The sequence below is a fragment of the Aspergillus mulundensis genome, assembly GCF_003369625.1.
Source record: "Aspergillus mulundensis strain DSM 5745 chromosome Unknown scaffold_5, whole genome shotgun sequence".
NCBI classification, from domain to species: domain Eukaryota; kingdom Fungi; phylum Ascomycota; class Eurotiomycetes; order Eurotiales; family Aspergillaceae; genus Aspergillus; species Aspergillus mulundensis.
Window position 1 is genome coordinate 421,032 of NW_020797893.1, and position 14,350 is coordinate 435,381.

The 14,350-nt window shown below is 44.0% G+C and overlaps 4 protein-coding genes across 4 annotated transcripts; 1 reads left to right on the top strand and 3 right to left on the bottom strand.

Moving 5' to 3' along the window:
- Nucleotides 1–3,934: 3,934 nt before the first annotated feature.
- Nucleotides 3,935–4,945, bottom strand: ssn8 (cyclin-dependent protein serine/threonine kinase regulator SSN8; the record flags this gene model as incomplete). Its single annotated transcript, XM_026747515.1, has 3 exons — nucleotides 3,935–4,473; nucleotides 4,526–4,735; nucleotides 4,786–4,945. 3 exons carry the CDS (start codon nucleotides 4,943–4,945, stop codon nucleotides 3,935–3,937), a joined length of 909 nt encoding a protein of 302 aa, XP_026603347.1.
- A 547-nt stretch (nucleotides 4,946–5,492) lies between these two features.
- Nucleotides 5,493–7,676, top strand: DSM5745_05500 (calcium-binding mitochondrial carrier protein; the record flags this gene model as incomplete). The annotated part of the gene is made up of 8 exons (XM_026747516.1): nucleotides 5,493–5,622; nucleotides 5,708–5,788; nucleotides 5,879–6,086; nucleotides 6,146–6,750; nucleotides 6,796–6,857; nucleotides 6,913–7,016; nucleotides 7,066–7,098; nucleotides 7,157–7,676. The coding sequence occupies 8 exons, from the start codon at nucleotides 5,493–5,495 to the stop codon at nucleotides 7,674–7,676; spliced, it is 1,743 nt and encodes a 580-aa protein (XP_026603348.1).
- Nucleotides 7,677–8,531: 855 nt separating this feature from the next.
- On the bottom strand, nucleotides 8,532–9,835 carry DSM5745_05501 (glutathione S-transferase family protein; the record flags this gene model as incomplete). Its single annotated transcript, XM_026747517.1, has 4 exons — nucleotides 8,532–9,280; nucleotides 9,338–9,424; nucleotides 9,478–9,646; nucleotides 9,704–9,835. The coding sequence occupies 4 exons, from the start codon at nucleotides 9,833–9,835 to the stop codon at nucleotides 8,532–8,534; spliced, it is 1,137 nt and encodes a 378-aa protein (XP_026603349.1).
- A 308-nt stretch (nucleotides 9,836–10,143) lies between these two features.
- Nucleotides 10,144–13,832, bottom strand: ubaA (E1 ubiquitin-activating protein ubaA; the record flags this gene model as incomplete). Its single annotated transcript, XM_026747518.1, has 6 exons — nucleotides 10,144–10,279; nucleotides 10,337–13,118; nucleotides 13,169–13,254; nucleotides 13,305–13,396; nucleotides 13,446–13,522; nucleotides 13,595–13,832. 6 exons carry the CDS (start codon nucleotides 13,830–13,832, stop codon nucleotides 10,144–10,146), a joined length of 3,411 nt encoding a protein of 1,136 aa, XP_026603350.1.
- Nucleotides 13,833–14,350: the final 518 nt, after the last annotated feature.

The window sequence follows — 14,350 nt, forward strand, 5'->3', positions numbered from 1 at the left end:
AGTAATAATTAAATAAGCTTTATATTTAGCCTAATTATAAATAAAAGTATTTTTATATGCTAATTAAAGTTAAAACTAGTTTTAAAGTACTTTAAAAAATAAAAAAATATACTTTAAAGTAGTTTATAAAAATTAAAATAATTTTTTAAAGTTTTAATAGTAAGCAAGCTTTTTATATAATAGCTAATAAATATATAATACTCCTCCCAAGGGTAAAGCTTTTAAATAATTTAAAAAAAGTAAATATAATATATAATAAAAATATTTTCTAACTACTATGTTTAAATATAACTATAAAAATCTTTTTTTTAAAAGTATTAGCCTAATCCTAAAACTAGTTTAGCCTAAGGTAAAAGTAATTTTATATAAAGCTTACTAGCTATTTGCTTTACATATATATTTATTATAATACCCTTAATATTAATATTATAAAGGTAAAAAAACTGGCTAAAAAACCCCTGCATAAAAGTAATAAGGCTAAAAATCTTTTTAAAAAGTAAAAAATATTTATTTATAGTTTTAATATTAATAAAAACACGTAATAATATAAAAACTAAAAATAGTTAATAACTAGTTTTAAAAAAAAGGTAAAATATAGGTAAGTAAAGTACTTAAAAAGTACTTTTTAACTTACTTTTACCATGCTTTAGCAGGAATATAATAAAAATAACCTTATTAAAAATACTTTTAACACGCTTATAAAATATATTAACTTTAAAAAAGTTTAGTAAGGCTAAAAGCTTAATTTACTTATTAAATATATAAATAACTATAATAATATTTTTATGGGTAACAAGCCTTTAGTAATAATACTTTTTAAATAATTAGTAACTAGTTTTTAGGGCATGGAATAAGCTAAATATTTTAAAGTTTAGCTTAACTAAAAGCTAAAATTATATATTAGCTATTTCCCGGCTTTTAGGGTAAAGTAAAGCCCTTTTTTTTATAATAATAATAAAAAAATAATCTTGGTTTACAAAGCTATTATAAATCTAAAATAATATTTAGTTATTATATTATTAATAAAAATTTTAAAGGGCTGGACTTTTTAAAAATTAACTTAAAAGTAATTTAGTATTAAATAAAACTACTTATAAAATAGTTTATATACCTATTATAAGGTTAGGATCTTACATCTTGCAAATAAACTTAATAACCTTATTAAAAATAGCCTTTAAAGATTAATTTAATAAAAAGGGAGAATAAATATACATGCCTTAAAAAACTATTATAGTAAAAAAATATCCTAACTAATTTAAAAAAATAAAAATATTAAATATAACCTTATACTTAATTTTTTTAAGTTTTTTTTTTTTATAGGTGGCTTTAGCCTAAATAAAGTAGTTAGTAAGTAGTTTTAAGGTTTTAAAAAAAAATACTTATAAAACTAGTTTTATTTTTAAAAAACTAGTTTTAATCTTATATACTATATTTTTTTTTTAACTAGTAATAAACTTAACCATGTTATATTTTTTAAAATTAGCTAGGGCTAAAACCTTAAAGCAAGCCTAAAATAGCTTAATATTAATACTTTAAGCCTAGTTAAATAAGTTAAATATAAAATACTTATTAAAATTATATTAATTATTATATAGGCATGCTATATAGTAATAATATATATTAAAAATATTTTAAAGTAATTAAAAACTAGTTTATACTTTAAAATTAGGGCTACTTATTAATATAATATACTTTTATAAAATAGGCCTGCAGGTAGGAATTATTTATAGGCATGCCTTTTTACTTTTAAAGTATTTTTAAATTATTTAAAAAAGGCTAAACAGGCTTAGTTAATAAAATAATTTTAAAATAATAAAACTAGTTTTAACTTACTTATATATAGCTTTAACTTTTAAAAAAGCTTTGCTTATTATAATCTTTCTGTATTTATTATATATTTTATTTAAAAAATTTTTTTTAACCTTTTAATAGGTAATATTTTATAATTTTAAATTTAAATACTTATAAACCTTAACCTTAAAGTAATTAAAGTAAAATTTACTATATATTTACTTAAAAAACTAGTTAAAAATTTATTTTATACTTTTAACTTTTACCTTGTAATATATAAACTAAAGTAATTAATAATTAATTTTTAAAAAATATAAACTTATATATATTATATATTTTTTCTTAGGACTATGCGCCTGTTATTTTATTTATATAAATAATATATATATAGTTATTAAAATTAGTAGCAGGATACTTTAGTAAGTAATTAATAAATTAAAAATAATAAATTAAAATAGGGTATATTTAGCTAGTAGTTACTAGTATTAATACTAGTAGCTTTTAAAAAAGTAATTAAAAAGTACTTTAAAAGTAATTAAAAATTTTTATATTTTATTATTAAAATTAGCTTTTTAGGCTTAATTACACTCTTAAAAAATATTTTATTTTTATTTATTAAAAAAGCCTAGTTAATTTATAAAAACTTTTTTAATAGCTGGCTAAGGCAAAGGTGTTAGTATTAATAAATTAATAAGTGTATTAATTATAGGATTATTAAGGGGATTATTAGTTAAAGCTATAGTAAAGTAATTTAAAATACTATAAAATTATTTTTTTTAAAATACTAATAAGGTATAAAATAAAATTTATTAAAAATATAAGGTAGGCTAAGGATTTTAATTAAGCAAGCTTGGCTTGCTTACCTTAGCTTAATTAAGCTGCGGTCAGCTACAGACGGGGTGGGCCAACCTGTATGCACGAACGGGCGCCATCTTCGACGGACTCAAGTAGCCCTCATTAGAGCAACAACATGGTAAAGACCATCCCAGAACAGCTTCCATGAGCTCTCTCCGCAGTAAGTAGTACTCTGACTAACCAACGAAGAACACAGTAAGATGGTAAGACCTAATTTCTCACAGGAATCAGGGGGCCGGCGGAGAACGGAATCAACAGAAACATCCGATTCTCGGATCTAACCCTGGCATGATCCTGCCGCACAAGCCACAATTGTGGCTTTGCATCTATTGCTGTCTGAGCGTCTCGGATCAACATGATTGTCTGCGCCCCTCAATCCTTCAATTATTGAGTCATCAAACGGTAACATTTCCGCCACAGAATCCCCAAGGGGAAGGCATGTCAATGAGTTCATACCTTCATGACTCTACCTTGGAGGCTCTCCAATATTGCCATCAGCGGAGCAATGCCTCCCGAGAATTATCCATATTCGCCTCATTCGTTCCGCTACAGCCCTACCAAAACAATTACATAACTACTCCGTATGTGGAGCACCCCCATTGCTGTAGAAATGGGACAATCAAAACAACAGATATCATTACTTCGTCAGTGCAGTGGCACAGCACATACGAGCAACAATACGGCGTTGAACCTTATTCCATGACGTGAAATTGATCGACTTGAGAGCTGGGCATATCCTGGCAACTATCGCATATCTACCCCGAGTATATGTTGCTGCTCCTCCACACTCCATACAATAAATCGAGTGGCAAAGACAGACCACTCGATTCCACACTATGCTCTCACTTGACGCAACTTCCGATATGAACGTCGTCCGACTTCCACGGATTTAGGAGGTAAATATGCTCCGTAAGAAGTAGGTGTCTAACATGTGGATATGCGGTCCTGGTTGTTAGCACACCGCATGTACCCAGAGTATGGGATAGTAGTACGGAGTAGTGGCTATCTTTATGTTACAGTAGGAAGGTTGGCTAGGTATTTGAAAGAGAGGATTGCTCAAGAGCCCATGTAACCTTGACCTTAATCGCATTCCTGACCATGGTCGCATGGCTCGCTAGGTTTTTTAAGAAAGCTGCACCGAACTCCGCCGGATGCGGCCATCGGCACTGGCCCATCAGAATATAAAAAGTAGCTTTCGGTCGAGTATATTGAAATGATTGAAATAATGACCAAACCAAGAATGCGTGCTCTAAAGCCAAAGTATATACAATCGAATAGACGCTCATCCTCATTTGTCCAAGCTTTTGCTCTTTACCAAGCGGCCTAGAAGCTCCTTGCAATTCTTCTCACTGTATTGTTCCCATACTTCGTATAGTGACACCAACTCCTGGGTCGACTCAATCACCGCCTTAATGTCGACCTCACTCTCGGCAAGCCATGCTATGAGCTTCTGAATCCTGGGAGGAGGACCAGCTCCTCCCTTGTCACCGAGGGCCGCTAGAATATTCATACCGCCGTCTCGCATTGCCCCTGCTATTGGAGCCGCAGAGCCATGGAATCCTGTCTGGCTGCTGGGCTTGAAAACAACAGCGACAATGACGGCCATGACTGCGATAACGTGAGGCGGATACAACAAAGACAAGTCAGTGAGGTAGTGATCGTTGATCACTGACCATGCAAGCGCAATCTCATCAGACGTGAGGGATAGCTCAGGCTGGAGCTCCGATAGAGTTCGGTAGGGATGATGCACAATCATTTGGGCTTGCATTTCTGAAATCAGCGAGAACTCGCACTCGCCGACTTTGGAGACGTCAGGAGCGATAAACTCTTATGGTGCGTTAGCGATGACCGGATGGTAGGCGTTCGAGCATTCGCATACCTGGCCAGAGACCCCGAGCCTCGCCGACCACGAATCTGATGTGCTGAGGGCATTCTTCCATTTTGCAGGCGAGATAAAAGGCCGTAGTCAGAACAAGATACGGGTTCGTGTTCCTGATCTCGTTCTTAGTGTAGTATCGTTTGATATACACCTGAGCCGTGGCTAGTGCTTGCTGCCTGGTTGCCATCCTCTTGCCGAGTTTGATGAGCTCTGCTTAATACTTAGTTTAGATCTCCCTGTTCTTATGGTATCAGCCTTACGCTGGTTGAAATAGATATTGAGCAGTCGTTGATCTGGCAGCGGGAACTGCGAATGCGCAGCTTTGTCTTTCTCCTTGAAGCTCTCCCTAATTTCCGCCAAGCGCTCCCTGGTAAATAGCCAGTGCCTTCGCTGGGTTGAAGCCCAGTAGTTAGCTGCCATGATTCGATGATGAAGTCTCCGGATTTGCTCAGGTCCAAGTCGATGTTGTCCTCATCATGGCAGGTCAAGACAAGTCGTTCAGTGATGACAACAGCCCCACTCTATATATATATATATATGAATGTTTTGCTTGCTTGAAGCTACCGTTCTGGCATGGTCCCCTCTTCTGATGAACGCAGCACTGGGTGTGTAGACGAGACCGAGGCTCCAGGCTACAGTAGTAGGCTTCCCAGAAAGGTATAGTGAGGCCGATCACCGGGCCGGTTCCTCCCCATGAGTTCTGGCTCGGAATTTTCTTTCTCCTGCCCGCAATAATTTGTGAAGCAAATCACTGCTGCGGGATTTCTCATGGCCATTATCAGGCCTGAACCCCCATCTGCGATATCAGCAACCCCTCTGCTATCATTATAACTTGCAGATTCGATGCCCCTGCTATCCATACGCCACTTCTCCCCTACATCCACGGGGATACACTCACACCGCGCATTCTTGACCCCTCCATCAAAATAATGACGGGAGCCCGGTAATAATATAACTCCAACCGAATATGGCCGGCGGCGAGTCGAAATCCGAATGCGACGAAAGAGTTGCCAGGCTCTGGGCGCGTCTGGGCGCGGAAAAGAAGGAGCATCTTGATTACAATGGGTTGAAAAAGGGTCTGAGGAGGATCGATCACCGTGAGCTCCTCCATGACCTCATCCCGTGCTCTTGTTGGCGCCTGACTCGCAGTAATGGTGGTGCTAACTATTTTGCGCTCACTAGCTCTAAAGAATGCTGACACTATGCTGCGGAGCATCTTCCGGTCGGTCGACTACAACGGGGATGGGATCATAGAGTATTCCGGTAAGATCACACGTCATCGGAATCGTGACGAGTCCTGATACTCGAGCGCCTGCCACCAACTGGTGATTTGATCAACCTAATACTTCCTAGAATTCCGGTCTTTCGTCGACCGTGCCGAACTGGAGCTATGGCAGCTCTTCAAAAGCATCGATCGCAACAATAACGGGGAAATTGACAAAAGCGAGCTCAAGGCCGCGTTCTCGAAGGCGGGCGTCACTGTTTCCAACTCCAAACTCGATGAGTTTTTCGCAGACGTGGATACGAATCAGGATGGTGTTATCACTTATCCAGAGTGGAGGTGAGCATACCTCACGGGACATCGCTCGTGTAGCTCGCTAATCGGTTCCTGTCACGCAGGGACTTTCTTCTCTTTCTGTCCGGTTACTCTTCCTACGACCTGCACGCCGTTCTGTCATACTACAGTGCCACGGGAAATCTAAACCCGGAAGGAGATGTCCACATCAACGATCTGCAGGGTTTAGGTACAGACCACTCGTTTCTTAGACGTTATATTTTGGCCATCAGAACATTTTTGCACAATATCTTCCCAGCGCACTCTTTGACAGCCCTCTTCCCGTCAGCCCATGCGGAAGCTCCACAGTCCTCGTTCGCGAATGATACCTCCGGCTGTGACGGCGACCTAGAATTGGAGTGGCTGCCCATCCCCAGGACCGTCGCCATGTGGATGTCCTTTCGATATTATGAACAGAAGTTGACCGAGAATACTCCTCAACTAGGTTATTTTATTGCTGGTGGCATCGCGGGCGCCGTATCCAGGACAGCCACTGCGCCATTGGACCGTCTGAAAGTCTATCTCATTGCGAAGACCGGATCCCCATCCCCCGCTGTCACTGCCGCCAAAGATGGAGCTCCGCTCAAGGCCGCTGGGAGAGCTTCCAAGTCCCTGGTTGTTGCACTGAAAGAGCTATGGAAGGCTGGGGGTATCCGGAGTCTTTTTGCTGGTATGCGACATCTTCATAACATATGAAACACGCTGACGGGAAAAGGCAACGGGTTGAATGTTGTCAAGGTCATGCCTGAGTCGGCCATAAAATTTGGAGCCTATGAGGTTAGATTACCTGTCGAGCACGCACACGGTATAGATGTTTAATGACATTTTACAGTCCGCGAAACGGGCTTTCGCTCGCCTCGAGGGTCACAATGATCCCAAGCGCCTCAAACCCACTTCACAGTTTTTGTCTGGCGGATGTGGTGGAATGGTTGCTCAGTATGTTACCAAGGTATCACTCAAAAGTGACCATCTAACATAGTTGCAGGTGCTTTGTTTATCCTCTTGATACTTTGAAGTTGTAAGTGTTCAGTCTCCTGCCTCTGCCATACTTTCATGTGGCTAACATATCGTGCCAGCCGAATGCAATGTGAAGTCGTCGAAGGTGGCTTAAAAGGCAATCAACTCATAGCGGCGACAGCCCGAAAAGTGTGGAACAAGAACGGCATTTTCGGCTTCTTTCGTGGTTTGCCGCTTGGCCTGGTTGGAATGTTTCCTTATGCCGCCATTGATCTGTCGACCTTTGAGTACCTAAAACGCACCCTCCTTGCTCGGAAAGCTCGTCAACACGGCTGCCACGAGGACGACGTTCCTCTCTCCAACTTCACCACAGGTGCCATTGGCGCTATTAGCGGAGGTCTTAGCGCGTCGGTTGTCTATCCCTTGAATGTTCTTCGAACGCGGATGCAGGCACAAGGCACCGTCCTACACCCCACAACCTACGACAGCGTCATGGACGTTGCCCGCAAAACCGTTCAAGCTGAAGGCCTCCGCGGATTCTACAAGGGGCTCACGCCGAATATGCTCAAGGTCGCCCCCGCAGTGTCTATCAGCTACATTGTCTACGAGAACTCAAAACGGATGCTTGGGCTTAAGTAGGCCGTTTCGCCTTGGCATTGGACATTGCGGTTTGTCCTAGAGCGACTCAAAGGAGACTTTCGTTGGCCGTATTAAGGAGAACGCCGAGAACGAATGCCAGAGCAAAGAGCAGGGCCTTCACCTTTGTTTCAACGGCTGGAGCACCAACCTCGAGGTGTCATATCGGCTCCCGGGCCCCTTAAATCATCGAATTCGCCACCCGTCGGCACCTTAACTCGTCGACATCGCTCAATTCCGCCACATGCACAATTTATCTTCTTGTTGGGTCCTTAAAAAGCGTTTACCGAGATACCCTTGAACCAATTGATCGCTTTCAGTGCGACATCATGGTTCTGATTATGGAAATCCATCTACCCATTTTTGTGTTTGCTAAATTATATGCAAATACGTTGACCTTGTTCCTACTATACTCGTCACCTATCTCTTGCATCTTACTCGCCGACCTTCGAAATGCATATGCTTTAGATAGCTAATCTCTTCGATTGTTGTCAGCGGGGCATCAATCATCGTTTCCGAAGTGGTTCTTTTTGGCACGGCTTTTATTGCAGCAAATCTACACTCGCATGGCAAGGCGTCCTGCGATAAAGCATCATATGGAGTTTTATTTTTATTTCTTTCTTGCTAACCCATATGTACAATTAGATTGCCCGCAGAGTGAAAATTTTCTCTATCTTTCATTTGTATCAAATTAGGGGCTTGTCGAGATACTTGTTAGGATAGAATATATAGCTCATAGATAGGCGGATATCTGATTGTTTCTTTTTGTCCCTTCACTGCTAGACAAGCTATATTAGAAGAAAATATATAACGTCTCGGAAGGCTCGATCCTGGCAGTACCCAAACAATAAACCAAATTCATAGCTTATTCACAGCATTCACCTCCTCATTCTTAGGGAGGATATCTGGCGTCGGGCCCACAGGCGTAATGCCAAAGGGGTTAATCTGCGAATGACTCTTCGTGTAGTGCTTCTTGATATGCTCAAACTGCGTCGTCTCCTTGAACGCCGGAACATCCCAGTACAGCTTTCTCAACCAAGCATGGATAGCCGGGTATCCAGAGCGGATATCCCGGATGTTGCACTTGAAGTGCTGCACGTAGACAGGGTCAAAGCGGACGATTGTGGTGTAGAGCCGGATATCCGCCTCGGTGATGTCATCGCCAAAGAAATACGGCGATTTCGATTCCGCAAGGTGCTTCTCGATCCTGTCGAGGGAGGAAAACAGCGTCGTGACGTTCTTCTCGTACGCCTCCTGGGTCGTCGCAAAGCCAGACTTGTACACGCCGTTGTTCACGTCGTCGTAGACCCATGCGTTTGTGGCGTCGATCTGCTCGCGGAGAGGGGGAGGGAAGAGGTCGACTTTCTGGTATTGGGCGGGCAGGAGGTCGTCGAATTCGTAGTAGAACATGCGGATGATTTCGGAGGACTCGTTGCTGACGATGCGCTTTGTTTTCTTGTCGTAGAGGACCGGGACCGTGAAGCGGCCGGTGTAGTCGGGCTCGTTGGCGAAATAGATGTCGCGGAGGTGGGTGTATTCGGAGTGGATTGGGTCTGGGATTGTGCTTGCGCCGGGGATGTCTTCGTCGGGGGTAGCAAAGCGCCAGCCTATTTGATTGAAGGATCAGTATCTTTTGGATGGGCTATAGGTTTTGGGGTTCACACCTTTTTCGCCCAAGTGCCAGTGCACCGATGTGTATGAGATGATGTCGTCGAGGCCCTTTAGCTTGCGGGCGATCAGGGTTCGGTGTGCTGCGAAGGTGAGCTTGTGATTCTCGCTTGATGCTACAAGCAAGTATACTCACCCCAAGGGCAGGCATAAGAGACATAGAGGTGGTATCGATCCTTCTCGGGCGGAAACTCAGCTCCAGCTTCCCTGGAGATCCAGTTCCGGAAGACCGAAGCCTGGCGCTTGAATTCGCCAGATTTATCGCCGGGGTTCACCCAATTGGTAATTTTGTTGGAGTTATCGGTCTGGAAGCGCCTTGTTTAGTAAAGGATCAAGGCTAGGTGAACGGTAAGATAACTTACAGCCATATTGCGAACGGCGAGTGGTGCGGGGAAAACGTTTCTGACGATGCTCGAGCTTGACGGCCTTGAGAGTAGGCTGAAAGGCGGTATGTGCTGCGTGAGCTGATTGACTCGTTGCAATACGGGAAACATGAAGAACAAAAGCAAGAGGCAGCACAAGGTAGATATATACGAGGCTCGAAGAAAGATGCGGGGAGGCCGCAGACCATGACGTGGATTACGTGAGGGGTCACTAAGCTTGGCTTTAAGCCGGATCGGGTGCTGATAAATGATTGCCTCATCACCACCTAAGACAAATTATGGAGCACGAGTTTGAAGAATGGTTGAATTGAGAATCATCTAAAGGGTACCTATATGGTAAACCAATGTGTAGATATCTTATGGCCGAACAGGGTTATAATTTTCAACGTTCATGGATATTCAGACACTCGTTCTGACCATCACTTCCGCTTCACCATAACATAGGGGATCTCAACATCTTCTTCGGTCTGGTCTTCAGCGGTCACCTCGAAGATAACGTTCCTTTGGTGGTCGGGAATTGGCTTCTTGCTGATGTGCTCCACTAGCTGGCTCATCCTGTTGCAAACGAACATTAATATTGAGGCCATTGATCAGTACACGGTGGTAACTTACTTCATTGGAAGGCGGTCCTTTACCTTGGACGGGCCGTAAAAGCTGGCATAGAGAAGGCTGACACCAGAGCTGACCATGCTGATCTCCAAGCCCAGGTCTGAGAAGTGCTTGAGGAAGTCCTGCAAAGGGATATCGTCCACCTCGAAGCGGTCCCAAATCTGGTCAATGGACACTTCACCCTGTTTGCCCTGGTACGTGGTCTTGGGGCTTGCAATAGGCTCACTGAAGCCAAAGAACGGTAGCGCAAGGTTCACAAATCCATTCTTGTACTGTTCGATGTCATCCTTGCCGTCGATGATCTTCAACAGCTCCATGGCAACCAGACCAGTGACGAGCGCGGTAGTTGTGGCAATGGCGGGAATAATCTTTCCGGCAATGAACTTAGTCTTGTGACGGTCAGCCGGGGAAATATCGTAGTTCTCAGCGCGCAGGTTACTGGCTGCCGTGATGAAGTCGATGTGATGGTTGGTATCATCGTCCTTCTCAAACTCAACGGGGTTTAGACGGAATCCCGCAAGCGACTTGGGCGAAGGAAGGACATCGACGAGTTTTTTGATCTCGTCACTGTCATCAAACGAGGACCCTGAAGGCTGAGCGTTCGGATCAGGGTCGTTCTCATTGGCCTGGATTTTAACACCCGACTTGGGCGTGAACTCCGGGATGATCATGTTATCCACGACCTTTGTATAATATCCCTTATCAGCACCGGGGTTCTTGATACCGTAGTTGAAGGCATGAAGATTGGCGCCCGCGATGACGAATCCGAGATGCGTGGGGTTGGTGCTATCAAACTTCAGTGGTGTGGGAGCGCGCTTCGGTCCTGACCAGAACGGCTGGCCTGTTGAAGTAGTCGAGTCTTTGGGGAAGTTGTAAAGCAGCTGTTGGATGGCGTTATTGTATTGAGCTTCAAACTGATTACGCGCCCACACAATACAATCGTCAAAAGTCAAGGGTTTCTCGGTCACCAAAAAGTCGCGCAGGTGCTCCAAGGTCTGCTTCTCGTTGCCGGCCTGCTTGAGCGTCTGTTCAATGTAGTTTGACTGAGACAAATACATGTTGACAGCCTCTGGAGGCCCAACGAAGTATGTTTGGAAGAGGTCTCTGGCCCAAGCAATTGTATGCTCAATCCGGTTGGGGAAACTCTTGAGTGTACACATGGGGAACGATTTCTCAGGGGGATCTTGGGAGCTGGAGTAAGATTCAGTAATACGGGGAAGGACGACTTGAGTATTGCCCTTGGTACCAAGGGTACCACTTTCTAGGAGCGGCTTCCTGAAGAAGACACAGCGACGATCGACGTAAGTTCTGGCCTCAACATTGTCAAGAGCATTTGTGACTCCATCAAGACCCTCCCAGAAATCTTCGTTGAAGATTTCCTCAGTATCAGGACCCACACGGTCTTTGAGCGTAACGATCTTGCCCTCGAGCTCTGGGTTCATTGCAATAACTGCAGCCGAAGCACATTCACTCTTGAGCTTGCCGACATCTTTGGTACGGAAAAGGAATTGGCGGTTGAGGTTGCTCTTCTCGATCTGGTCCATGTCTGTGACATAGATCTTGCCCTTGGGACCCGTTCCTAGACCCATCATAGCCCAGTTCTTCAGCGTCTCACATCCAATAGCACCTGCACCGACCAGGAACTGGTTAAGATTGGCAATCTTATCCTGGAACTCTTTGCCGAACACAGCAATCTGGCCGTCGTAGCGAGTTCCAAGAGGCTTGCAAGTCTCTTCGGAACGAGTAACCGAAGTAGGCAGCGACTCCAACGAGTCGAAGTAGAGCCACTGGTGCACGGGACCAAACTTTCCGGATACTGCCTTGAGGACTTCTTGTGCAACAATGCCTCCGAAGAAAGCAGCCAAGGGGTTGAGGTCACCTTGAGCCTGGTAACTCAGCTCTTTAAGGAGCTTCTCGTCTAACTCAACCTTCTCTTCTTGGCTAGATGCCAGATCGTTCGCGATCTTCAAGAATTCCTGGGCATCGATCTCATGATGGGGACGAGGGAATTGTCCCTTGGTCTCCGCAAACTTGTGGAGGGCTTGAACACCAATGTGAAGCTGCTGAGGACGGTCGAATTTGGCAAAGTCAGAGATCAAGAATTCCGGCTTCTTGATTTGTTCGGAAAGCGGCTGAAAGTCAACGAACTTGGGCATCTTGACCTGTGTAAACAGACCACCACCCTGGTAAGCACCGAGGCCAGACACGTCGCCAATGGTGAACGAGTAGGGGCCCTTGACGGTGATTTTTCTAGGCGCACTGTTGTTCAGGCCTTCCATACCCTTGACTTCGGTAAAGGTGACAAAGTCACCGTCCTCTAAGCCATGACGAGTCTCGTCGAGCGCGGAAACGAGACCCTCCTCAGAGATGTCGGCCACGATTCCACCTACAGGCTCTTCACCGGTGGAGTCGCCAACGGTAAAGTTCTTCCCAAAATCGTTGAAGAGGTACCCAAATAGACCGAAGGTATCCGCTATCGTGAGGTAAATGCCATTCTTGTGGCAAAAGTCCGCAATTGCCAGCTGCTCCTTCAACGGGGTAAGGGTGAGGACAACTGCCTGGTAGCGCTTCAGTTGTTCCAAATCATCCGCTAGATTGCTGCCTTCGTGGATTGTGACCGGGACATACGAGTTCAACTCGGCAACTCTAGGGGCGGTGACGTCGGCACGCGGCTTGCCAACGTCCTGTGGTTGAAGGAAGAACTGGGAGGAGAGATCGGAGATAGCAACGGGGGCAGGGTCGTATAGGGTAAGCGATTTGACACCGGCGAGAGCAATGTTTTTGGCTAGAAAGGTTAGAGTCTGGACGTGTAGGGTCGATAGCAACTATACTCACCAATCTCGACACCCAGACCTTTCAGACCAACAACGAGGACGTTCGATGAGCCCATTCGTTTCATGGCTTCATGTCCAAGAACATACCTAGCAAAATTAGTCCCCTGTTGAAAGATGGGTATCCGTAGGGCGCTCACAGCTGTCGGCTGTACAGGGACTCATCGATCTCGCCATGCTTGATCTTCTCGACCGTGTCCAGCGTGGGGGTATCGACCTCCATCTTGGAGTCCTAATCTATTTAGCATATAGATTAACACTAGTAACCAGACCGAGCATACCGTCATGGCCTTCTTCTCCGGTCGAGTTTCAGACTCGGCAGACGCTCTTCGCTTTCCCGGCTTCGCAGCGTCACGAACTGGAAGGTCGGAGGAGGTAATGGTGAAAGTATGGAGATGAAAGCCTTGCGCTGAGCAAGACTTTCAAGCACTGATGATTTGTGAGCTCTCAGAGCAGGCCCAGGAGTAAACAGCAGCGGTGAAGTCCGACGGCGGGAGGAGCTTGGGGAGCTCAGAACGCGGGGTCGGAAAGAGGGAAGATGAGGGGATTCTATAGACGATCTCGAGGAAGACGAGCGTGAGAAAAATCCAGAGAAGCGACAGAGATGATAGTGTGAGCGAGGTATGAGTTGAAAGTTTATGATGCGAGGCGAGAAGGTGATAAATCATTCAAGACAAGCTGAGTCGACGTAATTGGAAGAGGGGAGCGAGTTGAGCGACTGACTAATTTATGCCTCAGGCAGCAGTATTTCTTGCCTGATGTACCTGGTGATGTGGCCCGTGCCACCTCGCCCTGTTGAAGCAGCATTGAAGACAGGCAGGTTTGTTGTCGTCTTGTTACAAGGTTGCACAGTGATTGGGTCTTAGGCACCTTTATAGAAATACCCATTAGGGTCTGGTTGAAACAAAGTCCTGTAAGTGGTCTTTTTTCAGATGCTGTGGTGATTATTAGCTGGTGGTCTTTGCATCCCTGCCCTGCATACAAGCAAAATCCACCTGTTCTAAGATCGCTTTGTGCGGTCATGGTCCGTAGTATGATATGGTCATGTCCAGGACTTGATTGTTTGCTAGAATGCTAGGTCCGGCCATAGGTATAGATGATGTCTATTTTCAAGATAGGTACCTTAAGTGAATGTTATGGTCTAAGTCCGTAGCATGGATACTTGGTCAGAGCAATTTGATCATAT